Source organism: Ambystoma mexicanum, chromosome 12, assembly GCF_040938575.1.
Source record: "Ambystoma mexicanum isolate Mex_15411 chromosome 12, UKY_AmexF1_1, whole genome shotgun sequence".
In the NCBI taxonomy this organism is placed as follows: domain Eukaryota; kingdom Metazoa; phylum Chordata; class Amphibia; order Caudata; family Ambystomatidae; genus Ambystoma; species Ambystoma mexicanum.
This window is the reverse complement of record NC_090936.1, coordinates 575,973,781-575,995,035: the sequence shown is the minus strand read 5'-3', so window position 1 is coordinate 575,995,035 and position 21,255 is coordinate 575,973,781. Positions and strand designations below refer to the sequence as shown.

Sequence of the window (21,255 nt, the reverse complement as noted above, 5' to 3'; positions counted from 1 at the left end):
GACTTGAGTTTCCCTTTAACCATGAGAGACACAACGTTGTCACACCTGCAGAATTGAAATTTTAAGCTCATTCAAAACATGAAATTAGGCTTAACTGGTCTTCCATTATTCCCTATTGTTTTGATAACCTGTTGGAACTATAGCCCAAAGTACATAAACTGCCCATTATGAAAAATGAACTGTATGTATTGCAAGGAACATTTAGCTTGAGAGAAATGGCTTTAAGTTAGGCCATTGAACTGCCACTCTCTGTACTGCAATGTATATTTTGTGTCACACCTCCAAGATTTTAAAGCTGACCAACTATGATAATTGGATATTATTAATTGCAGTAATGTTAGCCACTATTCTTAGAGGGTGTGCAGGAAAACGGAAGGCAGATCAGGTGACTGCTTATAATATTAAAGGCAAGAGGTTATCGCATTTGGTGCTGCCCCTGAAGCATCCTTTTGCTTAAGAAGGCTCAGTATAAAACAGTTGGGAGTCCACTGCATTAAAGCAACAATCTCCTAAAATGTTATTTCTTTTTTTTAAAAGACTTGTGGGGCTGGACACTAAGAAACAATCCAATGTCCCCAAGAAATGAGGGGGTTCAGAGTTCTGTTACACATTGCATTTTGGCAGCCATCGTTTCCCTGACTGGTAGTCAGAAAGAGAGGTCATGTGACTCATTTTCAGTCATTTCAGTGTTTCCTGGAACATGGGGCTTTCCCAGGAGGCCTGCGTGGGCAGTGCGTGCCTGCAGTAAGCAGAGACCCAAACCTCTTTCTATTCAAGCAGTTTCTCGGAATAGACAAGAGCTTCAAAACACATATAAGTACTTCCTGGACCGAGAATCGCACCACCTTCCCGAAGGTTACATGTGAAGGCAGGGTTCAACCAGGAGGGTAAACAGAGAGGAACGAAAATACTGCGCAAAATGGCCAGTCAGTGACATGAGCCTTCAGCCCCAGTAACCAAGCTCGGACTAGCCCATAGGGAAATGTCCGAGGAGCAAGCACAACACTGTGCGCCCTCTTTCGGCACAAGAGTTTGGGCGCCAGCAGCTTCGGCGCGATGCGTTAGGCGCAGTTATCCTTTTGGCGCTCCCAGTTTAACAACATGCTGGTGTGGGCCAGTGGTCGAGTGGGTGGGAGCGGTGCTACTCTACTTTTTTAAATAACATTTTACTGTTCCTATACTTTTATTTTAAAAAGAAACCGTTGCAGAATGGTTTTGTTTTAAAATAAAAGCGTAGGAATAAGTTGAAACTTGCACTTTCAGTGCAGTGCACTGAACGTTCCCTTAAACAGCAGGTGCATGTGTTTGGGGGTTTGTAGGTGGTGTATCAATTGAGTTTGTGGGGGTAAGGGGCAATGACAGTAGGGAACATAGTTCCGCTACTTCTTTTTGTACACTTCGACCACGGTTGTGGGCCAGTTTTTTGGGCGAAAGTGGGCCCGTTTTTGGCCAGAGTGGGCCAGCTTGTGATCTTACTTAAGTGTGCAGTTAGTGGTTTCCTCCATTGTTACTGAACAAACATTCTTTGCATAATTTGGAACACATTTTAGGCAAAACTTTCATACTGCGCCTTTGCCGGCTGCGTGTCACTGTTTCATTGGTGCCTGAGCAAATGTCAGACGCTACCAGTGAGCAGGGGTGCGGATAGTGGTGCGAACTTGCAAACTCATCATTGCATTTCCACTCCGACCCGGACATCTTGAAATGTTGAAATGTCTTCCTTTTAAAGGCAGCGTTCGCATACAAACGACACCAGGTTGCTGATCAGATAGCTCAGCTGGTTAAGAGCTTCTGCTAATGACTGACTGGAAATTTTTGTCCGAAAGACCTTCCACAACACCAATGTATGGGCATGGTGAAGCCCGGCAATATGCTGACTGCCAAAGGTCAGATTTGTTGGGAAGGAGAGGCTAAAGGTATATTGATGAGCGGTACTCACATTTTTGTTGCCAACAGTTGCATCTAAAGGAAAGACTGGAGCATGACTTGAGTTTCCCTTTAACCATGAGAGACACAACCTTGTCACACCTGCAGAATTGAAATTTTAAGCTCATTCAAAACATGAAATTAGGCTTAAGTGGTCTTCTATTATTCCCTATTGTTTTGATAACCTGTTGGAACTACAGCCCAAAGTACATACAAAAAAGGGTACCTTAGACTTTCATCATTCTGACGTGATATAAACTGAGTACCAGTAAGCTGTGTCCTGTGTGAACATTAAAACAAACAAGTTACAAATGTATCAGCAAATGTGGCCTTCCTTAGGGGCCAGGGAGGCGCAAAGGGTAAGAAGTGGGTCCAGGAGAGCCCTAATTGTATCATTGGCTATCTCATATGGCCCATGAGCGCCAAGAGAACACACACGTGGCAGCAGTGCGTGGTAGAAGACCACATAACATAAACCAGATGCATTCTGTCAGTGGCTTGCACTGCTGGTATTCAGCAAGCACAGACGTGCTTCATCCCGATGAAGGCTTGTCACAAGTGAAATACACTTTGCCCGAAGTAATATTCCAACCGGACATATCACACCTCTCAACTACTTCAATGTTATTCCTTGAACCCGTTGGCGGGCACAAGACACAGCGCATTCGGAAACCGTAGTATGTTGGGGGATTGTGGCCTCGACTTGGCACCTGCAGATGTGCACCCAAAGCCCACATAGTGACTCAGACAGATAATGCCTGGGGACTGGAGGAGAAGAGGGATCTCACTGAGTTCCCACTTGAGGGTGTTTTGAGAGTCATTAGTGACATGCAGCTATCACACTAAGGGGACAGAAATATCCCATTGCGCGGTTCCAAATGACACCTAATAGACACCGAGAGCAAAGTGCGAGATGTCTAAATTGTCACTCAGAACCCTGAGGCAGACTACACCTCATAGTTGAAAGCTAACCATCTATAATTGTGAGTTGTGTGTACCTCCACTTCCCCAGGTTCCTTTGCATCATCATCCTTCACCCCAATTCATAGGCTATTTAGTTTCACAAAGATGCTAATCATTGGAGGTGTGGGTCAACTACAAGCCAAGGTCAGCAGTTGAGGCTTTAGCTTCATCATAGAGGGTCTACTACTATTGCCTGGGCAGGCCTTTGTCCTCTACCCTGGTACGTTTGCTCCTTCTGCCGTTACGCCAATGTTAAATGCACTGCTCTCTGAGGTGAGTAATTCGACAGGGTCTTGCCATTGGAGCCACGGGCTGGGCCTCACAGCAGAATGATGTCTTGTGCCTCAGAGCAGGAGGGCTTCAGCCCTTCCCATACAGGGGCTGGTGGCGGCCATGTACACCCCATCCACTTCCTTCCATCTCCCCTCTTCACCCTCATCCAGTTGAAGTATGTTATTCCTCACTCTTTACAAATGTTATATGCACTTTTTTAAAAATCCCCACATTTCCTTGTGGAGGACCTCTCGGACCCTATTTAGAAGGGCTGGGTTTGCACACAAGTTTTAATATGGTGCAACATTTAAAAAAAAAACATTTCCATGGCTCTCAGTCCACCCCTGACGGGAAAAGACAATTTTCATTTCCACAACAAGAAAAAAACGAATTCCTTGGTGGCGACGCTATGATGACTAAATTATATTACAAGACGGCAATACAAACTATCAGACATACAGCAGCAGACACCCAGAGACCAAGAGACACCATCAGACACACAAAGAAAGACAGTGGAGAAATGAGCACACCAGATCAGCAGAGTCATTTATAGAAGGTCAGAAAAATAAAAAATAAAACTTTAAAACAGCAACAGAGCAGGACACAGTAAGGAAAGAAAAAAACATTTTGATTGACAAGCTAAAAAACAGAAAAATGAAACAAGAAGAAATGAAAGAAAAAGCCAGAGAATTGCAATAAAAGAGGCCAGTTTAAAGTAAAACGGTAAGCAACAAAGGAAAAAGGAAGGGAGGAAAAAGAGAACAGCAACAGAGCTAATTAATATTAGGAAAACCAGGCACCATGGCACCACATTCCTTTCAACACCGCCAAGCATCTCTTAATTACTCTTGTCTTCTCTAAACTGGACTACTGTGTCAGCATCCTCCTTGATCTCCCCAACTATGCTTCCTGTCCTCTCGAAAAGATAATTAACTTTGCTACCAGGACTCTCTTTGAACATCCTCACTTCATACTTCCTTCCTCGTACCATCACCAGGCTGGATGGCTGACGATGCAAAACAGGGCCAGATTTACATTTCTCCTCCTGGTTCACAAATCCATCCACGATAAGGCACCACGTACATATCCTCCTCTATACAACTCTATTAGCCTTCTCGTAATCTCTGCCCTACCTCCTCGACTAGCCTTGTTGCTCCTCGACCTTCCTGTGCCTCCTCTCGCTTCTGCTCTTTCTCTCTTCCTGCTCCACTTGCATGCAATTCTCTTCCCTTGGACATCCGAGAAACAGTCCACATGGATTTGTTCAAAACCAAACTAAAGGCCTACCTCCTCGTCTCTGAGATACCCTCTTAACCTACCTCTCACCTGCCTGCTAGCTAAAATGTTTCACTCGTCTCTAACCTGCCTCTGTCCGTCAATTCCTCTGCCTCCGCTATAGCACTTCGCCCATCATCATCACATCCCGAGCACAGTTGGCCGTACTTCCTACCTGCACTTAAAAATGGCCAATGTTCATTGTCCTTAATCCATGTATGCCCAATGATGTATTGTCCCCATCTTTAAGAGAGGCTTACGAACTTTGGTCAAGAATTATAGATCAATCTCTCTCATCGATGCGGACTGTAAGCTCTTTGCCGCTATGCTTTTCTCCCACCTCAATGTCTGGATCAAGGAAAATCATATCCTCCCAAAGCAACAAACAGGCTTCAGGGTTGGCCATTCAACCAATCTCAATGGACTTATCTTAACTGCCCTACAAAGTTCAACATGGGGAAAATATGGTGGTTCTCTCTAAGTTGTTTCAATCGACCTGTCAAATGCATTTGATTTAGTAATTAGGTCGAGACTCAGGGAAAAACTAACTAAGTGGGGGATTACGGCAGGTCTTCTCACTCTAATCATGGCAATGTATGAGAACTCGGGGGTCCATATTAGGATCGACCTTGAAGGAAATCTCTCTAGAAGGATAAGGACTCGTATTGGGGTCAGACAAGGTTGTTCATTAGCTCCATGCCTTTTTATCCTTTACCTGGCAGATGTAGGGACATTTCTTGGAAATACAGTTATGGTAAATGCAAAATTGGGGGATCTCAGGCTCTCATGGCTGGCATACGCCGACGATTTTCTTCTCTTTGATCACACCAAAGTCGGCTTACAGAGACTTATTTGCAAATTTGAAGAATATGCCTTTCTTAACGGTTTAAAAATTAACCCGAGCAAAACCCGAACAGTGGTCTTCTCCAGGGGGAGAAAAGGTAACAGAAAAGTGTGGAAAATTGGTGGTGAAAATATCATCAGAGCACACAAAATTGTCTATTTGGGATTCCTTATTCTGGCCCAACTGTCGGCCATTGAATTAAGACGTTCCCTTAGACATAAAATACTCCCGCTTATTTCTCAATCTATTAAGCTAGACAACAAATATGGCATGTTTTCCTTCAAACCTGTAGTAGATTTCTTCAAAGGAAAGGTGTTTCCAAAACTAATATATGGAATGGAACTGCATTATCTAGTCATCCTGACCTTCTGGGACACCCTTGAGGGTATCTACTGGAGAAAAGTTATGAAACTGCCTGTGTTCCAATAGTGGTCATAAGGTATGAACTGGTTTAGTCTCTTTGCGAGCCAGAATTTTATGGAGAGTTCTTACACTTTTTTCTGCCCTGCTCTCTCCTAAACAGGATACCCTTTATGTTGATGTGGGTAAGATGCTCTTTTTGCAGGGATCACTGGACCGAAATGCATATCTTTCGAGGTTTAGTGACCTCTGCGACAGGACTCTATCAGATCTTTCCACTGATAGGGATACCCTGTTAACTAACCCTAACAAAGTCAAAGAATGTCTTTTCACTTGCGATTGGAGTAACACGCTGGAAAAATTGCATGCTTACCCATCTCTCAGTGATTTGCAATTTGACCATAAGAAGAGAGGCTGCCTGTCTTTTATTTTGACTCAATTCCCTAACCACTACTATCATTCACTTCTCCTTAAACTTAGATGGAATCTCCTACCTTCTAAGGAAGTCCTCTACAGAAGGAAGGAGATTAGTGATTTGGACCTTTCATGCCGATTCTGTCATATTCCTGGGGTAATTGAATCTACGCGCCATTTTTCTTTAAATTGCGTTGCTCTGAAAGGTCTTAGGGGCATCTATTTGGTAGATTCAACACCCTGGGACTGTTGGGGGCAGAAAATGTTATTTGGTTCCAGTCTCTTTCCATCTCTAAAATTAAAGATGGGCTTGCTGTGGCAGGTTTTATCAAATCTCTTGATCTGTATCCCCCTTCCCTTTGATTAATTTGTATGATGAATTTTATCTTTCTATACCATCGATTTTTCCATGTATGCATACAAAAACCTGAAATTTTAATTGATACTCTTGCAAAAATTGTTTATATGTAAAGGGAAGTTTCTCTTTCTTAAGTACTAAAAATTGTGTTGAAAATTTTAACTTGCACTGAATTTTTTTAATTCATTCCTCTATGTTCCTCACTTATAAAAAAAGGATATGTGGTCTTTACGTGGTTTAGTAACATATCTGCTATGAACTGAAATCAATTTGTAACGTAACAGTAATGTATGTTCCTTTTTTAATGTTTTTTTTTTGTTTTTTCCTTTTTCCTATACTGATGCTTTTTCTCTTTCTTATTCAATGATTTTGTAAAGGTTTCTTTTGTAAACCATAAACAATAAAATAAAATTTAAAAAAATATATAGTAGGTCTGTTACAAGAGCTTTATGAGTTACTGAATATTCAGCAAGAGCTGCATTATCCCTATTGTCCACAATCAGTGAGGTAAAGAAAAGACAAAATTGGGTCCTTTAAAACAAGAATACTTAAATATGCGCAGAGACCGGTTTGAAGTGGCATGATCTGCTACTGCTTGTCCAGATGAGCATGCAAGAAACTGTAAACAGAATTACCAGCTTGAGCCTGCATTATATCCTCATTCACAGACCAATGCGCTTAACAGAAGCTTCACTGTTTCTTTTGAACTGTGCTAATGTGTAGCTTTTGAAGGACACTGTATTGAAGTATTGCCAAGAACTAGTCAAAGTAGTACAATTTGTTTATAGACACGTTCAACAGGATCTGCCGAGAGAACAGCATCACCCTTTCCAGCCTGGGTCCTTTGTGCTGATAAAACAAACATTGAAGAAAAAACTGTCATCGAGCGATACAGAAACTGCACTGCACTGCCGAGATGTTTCAGCCTGGATCCGTGCGGGATTCTGTCGGCCAGCAATGCCACCAATCGAAGCAGCATCTGCAAATCCTGGTGCTCATTTTGAGGCCGAAACATGTCTGAGCATGCTTGTGGTCTCGCGCAGAAGGGCCGTGACCTAGCAGTTCGGGCTGGACTGCCCCTTTGGGGGTGGGACCAAGCCTGATTTGCATATGGTCTTTCCCCTTTCTGTGATGGCTTGGCAGGCGAAGAAAGATGGTCTGGAGGGTGGCCAGAGAAATTGCCAGAGGTTTAAGATTAATTCTAAACCTTCCAACCTTCCAGCCATCACCTCTTTGTTTTTGCTCACCTTGCTCAGTAAGATAATTATATTTCACTTCAACTAGAATTTAGGAGAGAGAAATTTCACTACGTGTTTTCCTTAAAATGAAAGACTGGTACTACAGCAAGAGATAAAAGGCACTCAAGGCATTACCACAGAACAAGTTAGAATCAGGCCATGGTGCTGGCGCCAATCAATCGATTGTTGTTTGCCATGGAGGGAATTGGGGGACTGCCTCATAGGAATGTGGTATCACATATTACTTGAGGTATATCCCCAGGACCATTGAGTGCACGCTTTGACAAGTTCCATCCACCTGCAAGACGTTACCATATTGGGGACCAAACCTTTGGAAAAAAGTGCTGATTGCAAAAGTAGCCCCTGATTCAGAGTTGGCCAGAAAAAAAGGGTTGTAAAGACTGAGAAGATTACAAAATTGGCACCAAAGGTTAAACATTGATGGTGGCAGACCGGCACAACAAGTCTAATCTGATATCCTACTGTTACATTCATCGATATTTTCTAGAGCAAGGCAAGTTCCACAGTTCAGCAGTCCAACAGATGACAGAGGCAAAAGACCTAGTAATGGTACATGAATTCTTTAAGGGTGAGTTATATTATCAAATGTGACGGCAATGATCACTCTAGTTTCCGTGTGCCCCTGGAAGAGGAGGAAGTTGCTCGGGACAGATCTTTTTCGGTTTATGTTTGAAATTCATTCCAAACTATCAACTAAGTGTTATTGCATGGGAGACAATGAAATTGCTTGCTTAGATAACCTGTCTGCATGCTGAACTATATGCACACCAGTGGTTACCTTACCCCTCCCCCAACTGGCACAACAGAAAGATATGCTGACAGTGAGAAGCAGAGCGTGCAGGGGTGTGGAAGGTCGTATTTGGATGAATTCAATTACCTCAGCCTGGAATATTTATATGGGAACTGTCCATGATGAAAGATTGGGGGATGAAGAGAGAGAGAAAGGTAGCTGACTAATTGCATGGCCGCAACTGAACAATATAGCCAGAAGCTTACGAGAACTGCATGTCATTGAAAGTTTAAGCAGTATCGGCAGACTGCACTAACAAATCTTATATCTAACATCATAAGTGCACGTCAAAGAATTTAATGGGATATTGCATGCAGAGAAGTGAAAGATTACTTAAATAACCAGCTAAAACCAATCAGTGATGACGTCAAGCATCAGACCTGGCCAAATGCACTTAATGACGAATCTGGTGTCCCTGCAACGTTGTGGCCCTGGAGGCATTTGTGGAAGTCCTCCAACTTGCGGAGTGACCTTGAGATGGTGAGATGCTCCTTTAGCAAGTATGGGCCTGTTCAAGGGTTGTGGTCCCCAATGTATCAGAGTAAACCTGAGGAATTGGGCCCGCTGCAGATGGTACTATGTAGCCTACCGTGACATCTGGAAAATACAAATCCCGGGAGAATCCAGTCCTTACGTGTTTAGCATCCCAGAGATAAAGCAAGATGTGTGGATCGGAATCGGGAATGACTGGACATTTTTTGTCCGAAAGACCCTCCACAACACCAATGTATGGGCATGGTGAAGCCCTGCAATATGCTGACTGCCGAAGGTATATTGATGAGCGGTACTCACATTTTTGTTGCCAACAGTTGCATCTAAAGGAAAGACTGGAGCATGACTTGAGTTTCCCTTTAACCATGAGAGACACAACGTTGTCACACCTGCAGAATTGAAATTTTAAGCTCATTCAAAACATGAAATTAGGCTTAACTGGTCTTCCATTATTCCCTATTGTTTTGATAACCTGTTGGAACTATAGCCCAAAGTACATAAACTGCCCATTATGAAAAATGAACTATATGTATTGCAAGGAACATTTAGCTTGAGAGAAATGGCTTTAAGTTAGGCCATTGAACTGCCACTCTCTGTACTGCAATGTATGTATTGTGTCACACCTCCAAGATTTTAAAGCTGACCAACTATGATAAGTGGATATTATTAATTGCAGTAATGGTAGCCACTATTCTTAGAGGGTGTGCAGGAAAACGGAAGGCAGTTCAGGTGACTGCTTATAATATTAAAGGCAAGAGGTTTTCGCATTTGGTGCTGCCCCTGAAGCATCCTTTTGCTTAAGAAGGCTCAGTATAAAACAGTTGGGAGTCCACTGCATTAAAGCAACAATCTCCTAAAATGTTATTTCTTTTTTTTAAAAGACTTGTGGGGCTGGACACTAAGAAACAATCCAATGTCCCCAAGAAATGAGGGGGTTCAGAGTTATGTTACACATGGCATTTTGGCAGCCATCGTTTCCCTGACTGGTTGTCAGAAAGAGAGGTCATGTGACTCATTTTCAGTCATTTCAGTGTTTCCTGGAACATGGGGCTTTCCCAGGAGGCCTGCGTGGGCAGTGCGTGCCTGCAGTAAGCAGAGACCCAAACCTCTTTCTATTCAAGCAGTTTCTCGGAATAGACAAGAGCTTCAAAACACATATAAGCACTTCCTGGACCGAGAATCGCAGCACCTTCCCGAAGGTTACATGTGAAGGCAGGGTTCAACCGGGAGGGTAAACAGAGAGGAACGAAAATACTGCGCAAAATGGCCAGTCAGTGACATGAGCCTTCAGCCCCAGTAACCAAGCTCGGACTAGCCCATAGGGAAATGTCCGAGGAGCAAGCACAACACTGTGCGCCCTCTTTCGGCACAAGAGTTTGGGCGCCAGCAGCTTCGGCGCGGTGCGTTAGGCGCAGTTATCCTTTTGGCGCTCCCAGTTTAACAACATGCTGGTGTGGGCCAGTGGTCGAGTGGGTGGGAGCGGTGCTACTCTACTTTTTTAAATAACATTTTACTGTTCCTATACTTTTATTTTAAAAAGAAACCGTTGCAGAATGGTTTTGTTTTAAAATAAAAGCGTAGGAATAAGTTGAAACTTGCACTTTCAGTGCAGTGCACTGAACGTTCCCTTAAACAGCAGGTGCATGTGTTTGGGGGTTTGTAGGTGGTGTATCAATTGAGTTTGTGGGGGTAAGGGGCAATGACAGTAGGGAACATAGTTCCGCTACTTCTTTTTGTACACTTCGACCACGGTTGTGGGCCAGCTTTTTGGGCGAAAGTGGGCCCGTTTTTGGCCAGAGTGGGCCAGCTTGTGATCTTACTTAAGTGTGCAGTTAGTGGTTTCCTCCATTGTTACTGAACAAACATTCTTTGCATAATTTGGAACACATTTTAGGCAAAACTTTCATACTGCGCCTTTGCCGGCTGCGTGTCACTGTTTCATTGGTGCCTGAGCAAATGTCAGTCGCTACCAGTGAGCAGGGGTGCGGATAGTGGTGCGAACTTGCAAACTCATCATTGCATTTCCACTCCGACCCGGACATCTTGAAATGTTGAAATGTCTTCCTTTTAAAGGCAGCGTTCGCATACAAACGACACCAGGTTGCTGATCAGATAGCTCAGCTGGTTAAGAGCTTCTGCTAATGACTGACTGGAAATTTTTGTCCGAAAGACCTTCCACAACACCAATGTATGGGCATGGCGAAGCCCGGCAATATGCTGACTGCCGAAGGTCAGATTTGTTGGGAAGGAGAGGCTAAAGGTATATTGATGAGCGGTACTCACATTTTTGTTGCCAACAGTTGCATCTAAAGGAAAGACTGGAGCATGACTTGAGTTGCCCTTTAAACATGAGAGACACAACCTTGTCACACCTGCAGAATTGCAATTTTAAGCTCATTCAAAACATGAAATTAGGCTTAAGTGGTCTTCTATTATTCCCTATTGTTTTGATAACCTGTTGGAACTACAGCCCAAAGTACATACAAAAAAGGGTACCTTAGACTTTCATCATTCTGACGTGATATAAACTGAGTACCAGTAAGCTGTGTGCAGGGGCGTTGCTAGGGAGGGGCTAAGGGGGCTATAGCCCCTTATCTTTTGGATGTAGCCCCGGATAGAATCTCAGGAGCTACAGCCAAAAGACTAGCTAGCCCCCAGTCCCAATAATTTCGACATTAGCGTAGCCCCGGGTCTTTTCCAGACCTAGCAACTCCCCTGGCTGTGTGAACATTAAAACAAACAAGTTACAAATGTATCAGCAAATGTGGCCTTCCTTAGGGGCCAGGGAGGCGCAAAGGGTAAGAAGTGGGTCCAGGAGAGCCCTAATTGTATCATTGGCTATCTCATATGGCCCATGAGCGCCAAGAGAACACACACGTGGCAGCAGTGCGTGGTAGAAGACCACATAACATAAACCAGATGCATTCTGTCAGTGGCTTGCACTGCTGGTATTCAGCAAGCACAGACGTGCTTCATCCCGATGAAGGCTTGTCACAAGTGAAATACACTTTGCCCAAAGTAATATTCCAACCGGACATATCACACCTCTCAACTACTTCAATGTTATTCCTTGAACCCGTTGGCGGGCACAAGACACAGCGCATTCGGAAACCGTAGTATGTTGGGGGATTGTGGCCTCGACTTGGCACCTGCAGATGTGCACCCAAAGCCCACATAGTGACTCAGACAGATAATGCCTGGGGACTGGAGGAGAAGAGGGGTCTCACTGAGTTCCCACTTGAGGGTGTTTCGAGAGTCATTAGTGACATGCAGCTATCACACTAAGGGGACAGAAATATCCCATTGCGCGGTTCCAAATGACACCTAATAGACACCGAGAGCAAAGTGCGAGATGTGTAAATGTCACTCAGAACCCTGAGGCAGACTACACCTCATAGTTGAAAAGTAACCATCTATAATTGTGAGTTGTGTGTACCTCCACTTCCCCAGGTCCCTTTGCATCATCATCCTTCACCCCAATTCATAGGCTATTTAGTTTCACAAAGATGCTAATCATTGGAGGTGTGGGTCAACTAAAAGCCAAGGTCAGCAGTTGAGGCTTTAGCCTCATCATAGAGGGTCTATTACTATTGCCTGGGCAGGCCTTTGTCCTCTACCCTGGTACATTTGCTCCTTCTGCCGTTACGCCAATGTTAAATGCACTGCTCTCTGAGGTGAGTAATTCGACAGGGTCTTGCCATTGGAGCCACGGGCTGGGCCTCACAGCAGAATGATGTCTTGTGCCTCAGAGCAGGAGGGCTTCAGCCCTTCCCATACAGGGGCTGGTGGCGGCCATGTACACCCCATCCACTTCCTTCCATCTCCCCTCTTCACCCTCATCCAGTTGAAGTATGTTATTCCTCACTCTTTACAAATGTTATATGCACTTTTTTTAAAAATCCCCACATTTCCTTGTGGGAGGACCTCTCGGACCCTATTTAGAAGGGCTGGGTTTGCACACAAGTTTTAATATGGTGCAACATTTAAAAAAAAAACATTTCCATGGCTCTCAGTCCACCCCTGACGGGAAAAGACAATTTTCATTTCCACAACAAGAAAAAAACAAATTCCTTGGTGGCGACGCTATGATGACTAAATTATATTACAAGACGGCAATACAAACTATCAGACATACAGCAGCAGACACCCAGAGACCAAGAGAGACCATCAGACACACAAAGAAAGACAGTGGAGAAATGAGCACACCAGATCAGCAGAGTCATTTATAGAAGGTCAGAAAAATAAAAAATAAAACTTTAAAACAGCAACAGAGCAGGACACAGTAAGGAAAGAAAAAACATTTTGATTGACAAACTAAAAAACAGAAAAATGAAACAAGAAGAAATGAAAGAAAAAGCCAGAGAATTGCAATAAAAGAGGCCAGAGTAAAGGAAAACGGTAAGCAACAAAGAAAAAAGGAAGGGAGGAAAAAGAGAACAGCAACAGAGCTAATTAATATTAGGAAAACCAGGCACCATGGCACCACATTCCTTTCAACACCACCAAGCATCTCTTAATTACTCTTGTCTTCTCTAAACTGGACTACTGTGTCAGCATCCTCCTTGATCTCCCCAACTATGCTTCCTGTCCTCTCGAAAAGATAATTAACTTTGCTACCAGGACTCTCTTTGAACATCCTCACTTCATACTTCCTTCCTCGTGCCATCACCAGGCTGGATGGCTGACGATGCAAAACAGGGCCGGATTTACATTTCTCCTCCTGGTTCACAAATCCATCCACGATAAGGAACCACTGTATATATCCTCCTCTATACAACTCTATTAGCCTTCTCGTAATCTCTGCCCTACCTCCTCGACTAGCCTTGTGGCTCCTCGACCTTCCTGTGCCTCCTCTCGCTTCTGCTCTTTCTCTCTTCCTGCTCCACTTGCATGCAATTCTCTTCCCTTGGACATCCGAGAAACAGTCCACATGGATTTGTTCAAAACCAAACTAAAGGCCTACCTCCTCTTCTCCGAGATACCCTCTTAACCTACCTCTCACCTGCCTGCTAGCTAAAATGTTTCACTCGTCTCTAACCTGCCTCTGTCCGTCAATTCCTCTGCCTCCGCTATAGCACTTCGCCCATCATCATCACATCCCGAGCACAGTTGGCCGTACTTCCTACCTGCACTTACAAATGGCCAATGTTCATTGTCCTTAATCCATGTATGCCCAATTATGTATTGTCCCCAGTGACTGGTCCATTTACTCCCCTCCACAACCCGGTCAGAATGTCCCTCAAACTAACCCCATTGTAAGAATCTCACTGCTTCCCGTCCAATCTGATTTCTTATATATTGTACGTGCTTGTCTTATTGTACGAGCTTTGTGATCAAAAGAGCATTGTTCCTCCTGAAGAAAGAAAGAAAGAAAGAAAGAAAGAAAGAAAGAAAGAAAGAAAGAAAGAAAGAAAGAAAGAAAGAAAGAAAGAAAGAAAGAAAGATGACAAGAAGGAATGAAGGTGTGAAGACAAAAGCAGTGATAGTAACAAGGGTGGAGGCCTGAAAAAACACATGTTGCAAGATGGAAAGAAGGGGAAAAGAAAAAGAGAGTTACAGTGAAAAGGGAACAGGATGGAGTAAAAAAAGAAAAAAAAAACAGTACAGCCAGACAGAAAAAAAGTAAAAAACTGAAGCAACAAGAAGAAAAGATAAAAGAAGAAAAAGCGAGATAATTGTGATAAACAAGCCAGGGTAAAGGAAAAATAAAGCAAAAAAGAAAGGGGGTAAAGAGACAAAGCATGAAAACAGAGCAGAGAAAGGAGAAAAAAGCATTTGGCAAGATGGAACGACGGAGAAAAGTTAAAGAGATATCGTGGAAAGGCATCTGGACGCAGTAAAGAAAGAAAAACAGTAGAATCGAACAGAATAAAAAAGAAAAACACTGAGGCAACAATAAAAAAAACAGAACAGGGCAATAAACAGGCGAGAGTAAAGGAAAAACAAGGCAAAAAGGAGAAGGGGAAGAAAAAAAGGAGAGAAAGAAAAGAAAAAGAGGGGTTACAAGAAGGTATGAAACGGAAGTAAAATGGACCAAATAGCAATGGGCAGTACAGAGTAAAGAAAGAGAACAAAATGCGGTAACTCCAGCAAGTTGGAATGGAAGAGGACAGAAAAAGATGGAACGGGACGACAGCAAGACAGTGTAAAGAAAGAAATGCACGGAGGCGACAAAGGGGGAGAAAAGGAGAGAGGCGAAGGACGGGGCACAGCAAAAAAAATGAATAAACGCAGGTGGAAAACACAGAGGACAACAAAAAAACAAAGAGCGGCAAAAAAAGACCACTATCGCTGTTGCTGCAAGAACTTCGACCTCAAACCTGGCTAAAAATGAAGCTGCTGCGAAGGGGGTTTGGGCTTGATAGTGAAATTAATGTTTGTAATCTGCTAGGGGCGCTCATTGTATCTGACAGTCACAGCCGCCACCCACATAGCAGACCTGCGGCACCCACCTGCTCAGGCGAGGTCTGGTGCAACAGTGGGGAATCGGCAGCGTCCGGAGCAGAGAAGCAGGTGGACGTTCCCTCTCGCTGTCTGCAAGGGTCTCTGAAGGTTTCTGCAGAGGAGAGAGCGGGCAGGGCCCAGAATCTTTAGGTTTCGGTTTCGAGTAACGCTTCCAAGGAACTCACGAGGCTGCGCGCCTCCTACTGTCCGACTACATATAACACCGTGTTCAATTATCTGTGCTTCACATGTATTTTACAAGATTCCTTTTGATAATTTACCTGTTATCCAACGTCCCAGCGTTGACCCTGTGAAACCATCTCTGCTGTCACAAGAACACAGATCAAGAAGCATTTCAAGCCACAACTACACTCCCAACCAGAGAAATGTGAGTAATGAGGCACAGCCTCACAACTACACTCCCAACCAGAGAAATGTGAGTAATGAGGCACAGCGCAACTACACTCCCAACTACAGAAATGTGAGTAATGAGGCACAGCCTCACAACGACACTCCCAACCAGAGAAATTTGAGTAATGAGGCACAGCCTTGCAATTAAACTCCCAACTACAGAAATTTGAGTAATGAGGCACAGCCTCACAACTACACTCCCAACTACAGAAATGTGAGTAATGAGGCACAGCCTCACAACTACACTCCCACCAGAGAAAGTTTAGTAATGAGGCACAGCCTCGCAACTACACTCCCAACCAGAGAAATTTGAGTAATGAGGCACAGCACAGCTACACTCCCAACTACAGAAATTTGAGTAATGAGGCACAGCCTCACAACGTCACTCCCAACCAGAGAAATTTGAGTAATGAGGCACAGCCTTGCAACTACACTCCCAACTACAGAAATTTGAGTAATGAGGCACAGCCTCACAACTACACTCCCACCAGAGAAATGTTAGTAATGAGGCACAGCCTCGCAACTACACTCCCACCAGAGAAATGTTAGTAATGAGGCACAGCCTCGCAACTACACTCCCAACTAGAGAAATGTGAGTAATCTCGGTATCCAACATCCAACACTGACAGATCAAAACTGTCAGCAAGATAAAGGCCTCAACGAATTTCCCTGTCATGCGCCTAGTGGTTTTGTTCCTAGAAATCAATATTAGGAGGCGTAGGGGTTTGAGGGGGTAACGAGGGGGCCCTCAAAGAACAAGGGGGCGAGGTGGTAACACATCAAATACGGTTCAACAAGTCACAATGGTTTAGTGAACCTACATTTTAGCAAGCTGGTTAAAAAATGTGACATACACGTTCAGATTAGGTTTAACACAATACCAGTTTTGAATGAAGTTAATGTACACCCTAAACAGTTAACTTATGTTCAACAGTTGCAAAAGACGCTAAAAATGCGCCCAAAGGCATTTAGCCCAAGTGTTTTGCTGTGTGTTTATTATCATTGAACGCATTGTATCATCAGCGTTTGTAGTTTCAAAGCAATTATTGAAATATTACATAACAAAAGAAATGAACACTCTGCAATCCCCACCCCCGCCACTCTTCCCTTTCATCAGGTACCTTCATGGTGCAACCCTTGGAGCCCCAGCCAAACCTACATATCACAAATTCAACATTGCCCTTCAACTGCCTTCCTTAAGATGCTCACTCAGTGTTTTAAACAGAATCCATACCGATGTTCCATCTAACCCAGGCACGTTATTTCAGGTTTACCAATAATTCTATTATCATACTCTCATTAAGTGCTTCACCTCTCTCTTCTCAGTGCTGTAGTACGTGTTATTACTATCCAAATGATTGATAATGTATAACGTAAAGTGATCTCGTATAGTGCATCTCTGAAATTTGTGATGGCCTTGTGGTGTGTGGTTTTGCCAACATAGGGATTGTTTATGAGGGAGACACTATACACGTGGTGTTAGTGAGTGCGGTACAGAAGTACCAGAGTCCTGAGTGCTGGTATGGTTCTTTGTGGTTTGTGGAAATGACACTTGTGTATGTTTCTATCTAGAAGGAAAAAAGTCAAGATCTATTAGATGGCAGCACTGGCAGAGCCTGTGGCAGAGCACAGTATGTGATAGAGCTAGAGATGTAGCAGGCCATGCAATGATCTCTGAGCTTCTCCCCAAGGTTCCTGCGGTTGGACTGGTGCCAGCAGGCATATACCTGACGTATGTGTTATAGATGTGCAGTGTGAAGGTGCTAGTAGATTAAAGGTTTGTGGAAGGGGGAGATGATTTGGGGTTCCAGATGAGTCCTATTATAATGTTAGGGATGGACTGATTCGGTGCAGTTCAAGTGGTGTTGTTATTCATTTTGATGGTGTGGTGTTACTGTTCTGGGTTCCATTTTATGATTGTGGCGTGATGTCGGTTGGGAGAAAAGGTTAGGAACACTGACCTGGCTGGGTTCCGATCTCCAATGTGTTCTTGATTTTAGTTTGGCGCACAGTTGTATTGCACATGTCAATAAGGCTTGCCAGAATGAGTCAGTCTCTGTTTTGTCCTGTTTGCAAGAGTAGTGCTCTGATCAGTTTTTGGGCCCAGATTTGTGATAGATAGTATGTTTTAAAATCCAAGAGATCCATCCTTTGGGAGTTGCCGGACCCTGCTGCTTCATCTGAGTGGTTCTGGTGGGTATTAGAGTCTCATCCTGGGGTTAGAGGCGTTGGAAGTGCTCATTGGCGCTGTCTTTACAGGGTGCTGTGCAGATTTGTATTTTTCGGTCTAGTTAACAGCCAGGTTCTGAGAGCTTTTCTGAAGACAAGATCATCGTTCTCTCTGCAAAGTCACCTGGGCATTGACTTCCATAGTTCCACAGAAAAGGAGGATCTTCAAGATACTCAGTTTATCAACTTCTGAAGGATGGAAGGCCAAGTCAACCTGACAGAATTTAAATGTATGACTTCAGTTTGCACTCATATGTCAGAGATGAACACTTAGTCTGAAATAATAGCAGAGTTCTTTGGTTTGAAAATCTCTGTTCCCCACTTCCCGAGCACTGAAATCCCTATACTGGCTCCTGAGTAAATCATCTATTTAAAATGTGACTAAAGCACAAGGAATACTGGGTTCTGGGCCCCATATACTCATTGAAAATCCAACCTGTCTCAGAATCTGAGGTCCATGTTGGAAGAAAAATATACTCTGGGATCATTCAAGCAGAAACATTTATGAGCCTACTTCTTGGGTTTAAGTGAGTTAGTGGAATGGAAAAAAACATGGGCAAATGTTTAAATTAAAATAGAGGTGAGGTGAATGAGGTCAGCGGGAGTAGAGGGAGAGAGCTACAACAGGAATGTGTAGATTTAGATGTAGCTTGCAATTTCTGTACCTATTCTGTATGATTGAAGCTTTCCCGTCTAACGCCCCTGCACTCATGCTGCTTGTTGTGCAATAAACATAATATATTTTCTGTTGTGGGACAGGGCGGGAGGGAGGGGGCTGTACTTGTAATATTGCAGCCTATTTCGCAATGGATATTATACTTTGTTAGCCGGGTCCTTCTACCCTTAGACTACACTTGAGGACTTTCGATGTGCACGCTGACTGTTATAAGCACTGGTGGATGGTGACTTTATTAAATGGAAGGGCATCAATCTTTCCCACAAATATGCCAGAGTGACTGAGCACCACGAGGGTTCCAGAGCCAACCAAAGGTGATTTGGGGGGTGTTTCCACCCAAGAGAATTTTTGCAATAATTGGTTAAACTGGTGCCTTTTACTGCGAACTTTAAAACATTGGGTAAAAAGTCAGTGTGCAATTGTTTTTTGTAGGGTAACTCATGAAAAAATCCAATAGATGCAAGACACCAGCAGTGCACAGGAGGATTTCCCAATGCATTTTCATGATGCCTTTCACCGCAATATATGCCACTATAGAAACATGTTCACCCTGCCAGTGCCCATACATTTCCACGCTGGTTGCACCAATGTACGCCAGTATTCACATATAAAAACATACTCATGTTTGCTTTGCGATTAATGAGACTATAAGAAAGCATGTCCCTGCTGGTTATGCCAAATATATTGAAATATCCCAATAAAAGCAAACTCCTATTGGCTTTGCCATTAAAAATGCCACGCCACAATGCAAAAACATGTACAAACTAGCTGTACCAATATACGACAGTCCAGACACATAGTACCACTTATCATGTTTGCTTTTTCAAAGATGGCCAGTAAAAAAATGCCATGCCAAAGAAATAGCTAGACTGTGCACCAAAATGCCAGTGTATACACGTTATAACACTTATCATGCTAGCTTATTCATAGAAACCCATTAGAAATGCCACGCCAAAGAACCTCCGCTCCCTGCCTGACTGCCTGCAAACCCCCAGGCCAGCACAAAAAAAGCACCCTCACAAATAGCATTCACTCACTCTTTCACACACAGCTTTCACTCACTGAGTTATACACACACCCATACATCATACACCTACTCATTCACACATGCCTACACGCATACATTCACACATATGTTAAAGTGCAGAACTTAATCTTACCTTCTACCCTGTCCAGATGCTCCTCACTGTGACTTCGAATGCCCTCCAGCTCCTGCAGCATGAACAGAACCAGGAAGCAAAGAATACCTTTCTGTGTGCAGGAGCCAGAGCACTCCTGTTGCACCACCCCAAGCCATCGCAATGTGCGAGGAGGCACAGAAGTGCCCACTACACTGATTCAGATGTGCAGTTCCCCAGGCTGCATCCCCAATGGTCTATGTGACAATGGCGAAGCAAAACTCCCCCGGCCTTCAGCGGTGGAATGGAACATGTGCGCTGGAGAACAAAACTCTCAAAGGCGTTTCCCTTTGACAGTTTAAGCCAGCCAAGGAGCACTTATTGTTTACACTTGGCGCAGCTCCTCCATAATGGGCAACGCCCCCTAGACCATTATGGACAAGCCACCTCTGGTTATAACATATTTGTAATTATGTGTCATCAGGGGAGTGAGGTTGGACACCTTTTTTCCAGTCCCTTTTTAGTCCTGGAAGTACCCCAACAATCTGGAGGAATGACAATGGGGCAGAGAACTAACCCACCCCACCTTCTTTACATGATTTATACTAATATGCAGAAAGAAAGCTAGCAAGTTGTGCCCTGCAACGGCTCAAATGTTCAAGTCCTTGCTCTGAGCACACGTCAGTCAGTATTCTTATACAGTAATTGTGCTTTTAGTTTCAGACTATAAAGCCAAGTATATAAGTACCAGAACGCAATGTGATGGTGAGAACTGGTTTAGCATGTCACACCTGACATGCACTATTTTGAGATGTCTTTAACCTCCGTGCTGAGTTATGAGGGAGGAAGGATAGCTCAGGGGCAACACATTTGTCTTGAAAGAAAGACAATGCAGTGCAACACAGGTTCGAATCCCGATCTAGCTCTTATAAACCACTTGTTGGTATAAAGCGTGTTATAAAAGAACAATTATAATTATACATGTGATAGTCACCTGATGAAGGCATGCAGCTTGTTGTTATGCATGATGTGCATACAAGTAAGAGACAGCAGGCCTTTAATTAGAAGAAATCACTCATTCTTCACCAAATTGTATGCATTCAGCAAGAGACTGTGTGCCTTTAATTAAAAAAGACATCACTCCCAGCTCAACTTCAAATAATATTCAGTATTATAGAAGTGATATCACTCATAGCACAGTTTCAAATGATAGGTTGTCAAAGGCGGTCTGTTTAACAGATGCGAGAACACCCATAGGTACAGGTGGGATGGGGGCACATGCACCCATAGTTCTTTAGCTCTGGGGGCAGGAACCTCACTTTGCCCTCGTAAAAATGCTTAGTTTTCAGTTTCTGGCTGTACATCCTAAATGAGAATATGCACAGGGTAATTTTGGCTGGAAGGGCAACACCATTGGCATCAA

At 43.6% G+C, this 21,255-nt stretch overlaps 1 protein-coding gene across 3 annotated transcripts in view; it reads right to left on the bottom strand.

Annotated features, from left to right (window-relative positions):
- Nucleotides 1-19,950, bottom strand: part of LOC138513805 (transmembrane protein 176B-like) — a 164,092-nt gene extending 144,142 nt beyond the window's left edge. For 2 of the 3 annotated variants that reach the window (XM_069628904.1, XM_069628906.1), the window contains exons 1-2: nt 15,680-15,767; nt 15,407-15,510 (exon numbers count right to left, since the gene is read on the bottom strand). In XM_069628904.1, coding sequence (XP_069485005.1) covers nt 15,407-15,510; nt 15,680-15,752 — 177 coding nt within the window. In that variant the 5' untranslated portion in view covers nt 15,753-15,767. Of the gene's footprint in view, nt 1-15,406; nt 15,511-15,679; nt 15,768-19,874 lie in introns of those variants that run through there. The other variant, XM_069628905.1, reaches the window with a different exon arrangement.
- Between the last annotated feature and the right edge of the window lie 1,305 nt (nt 19,951-21,255).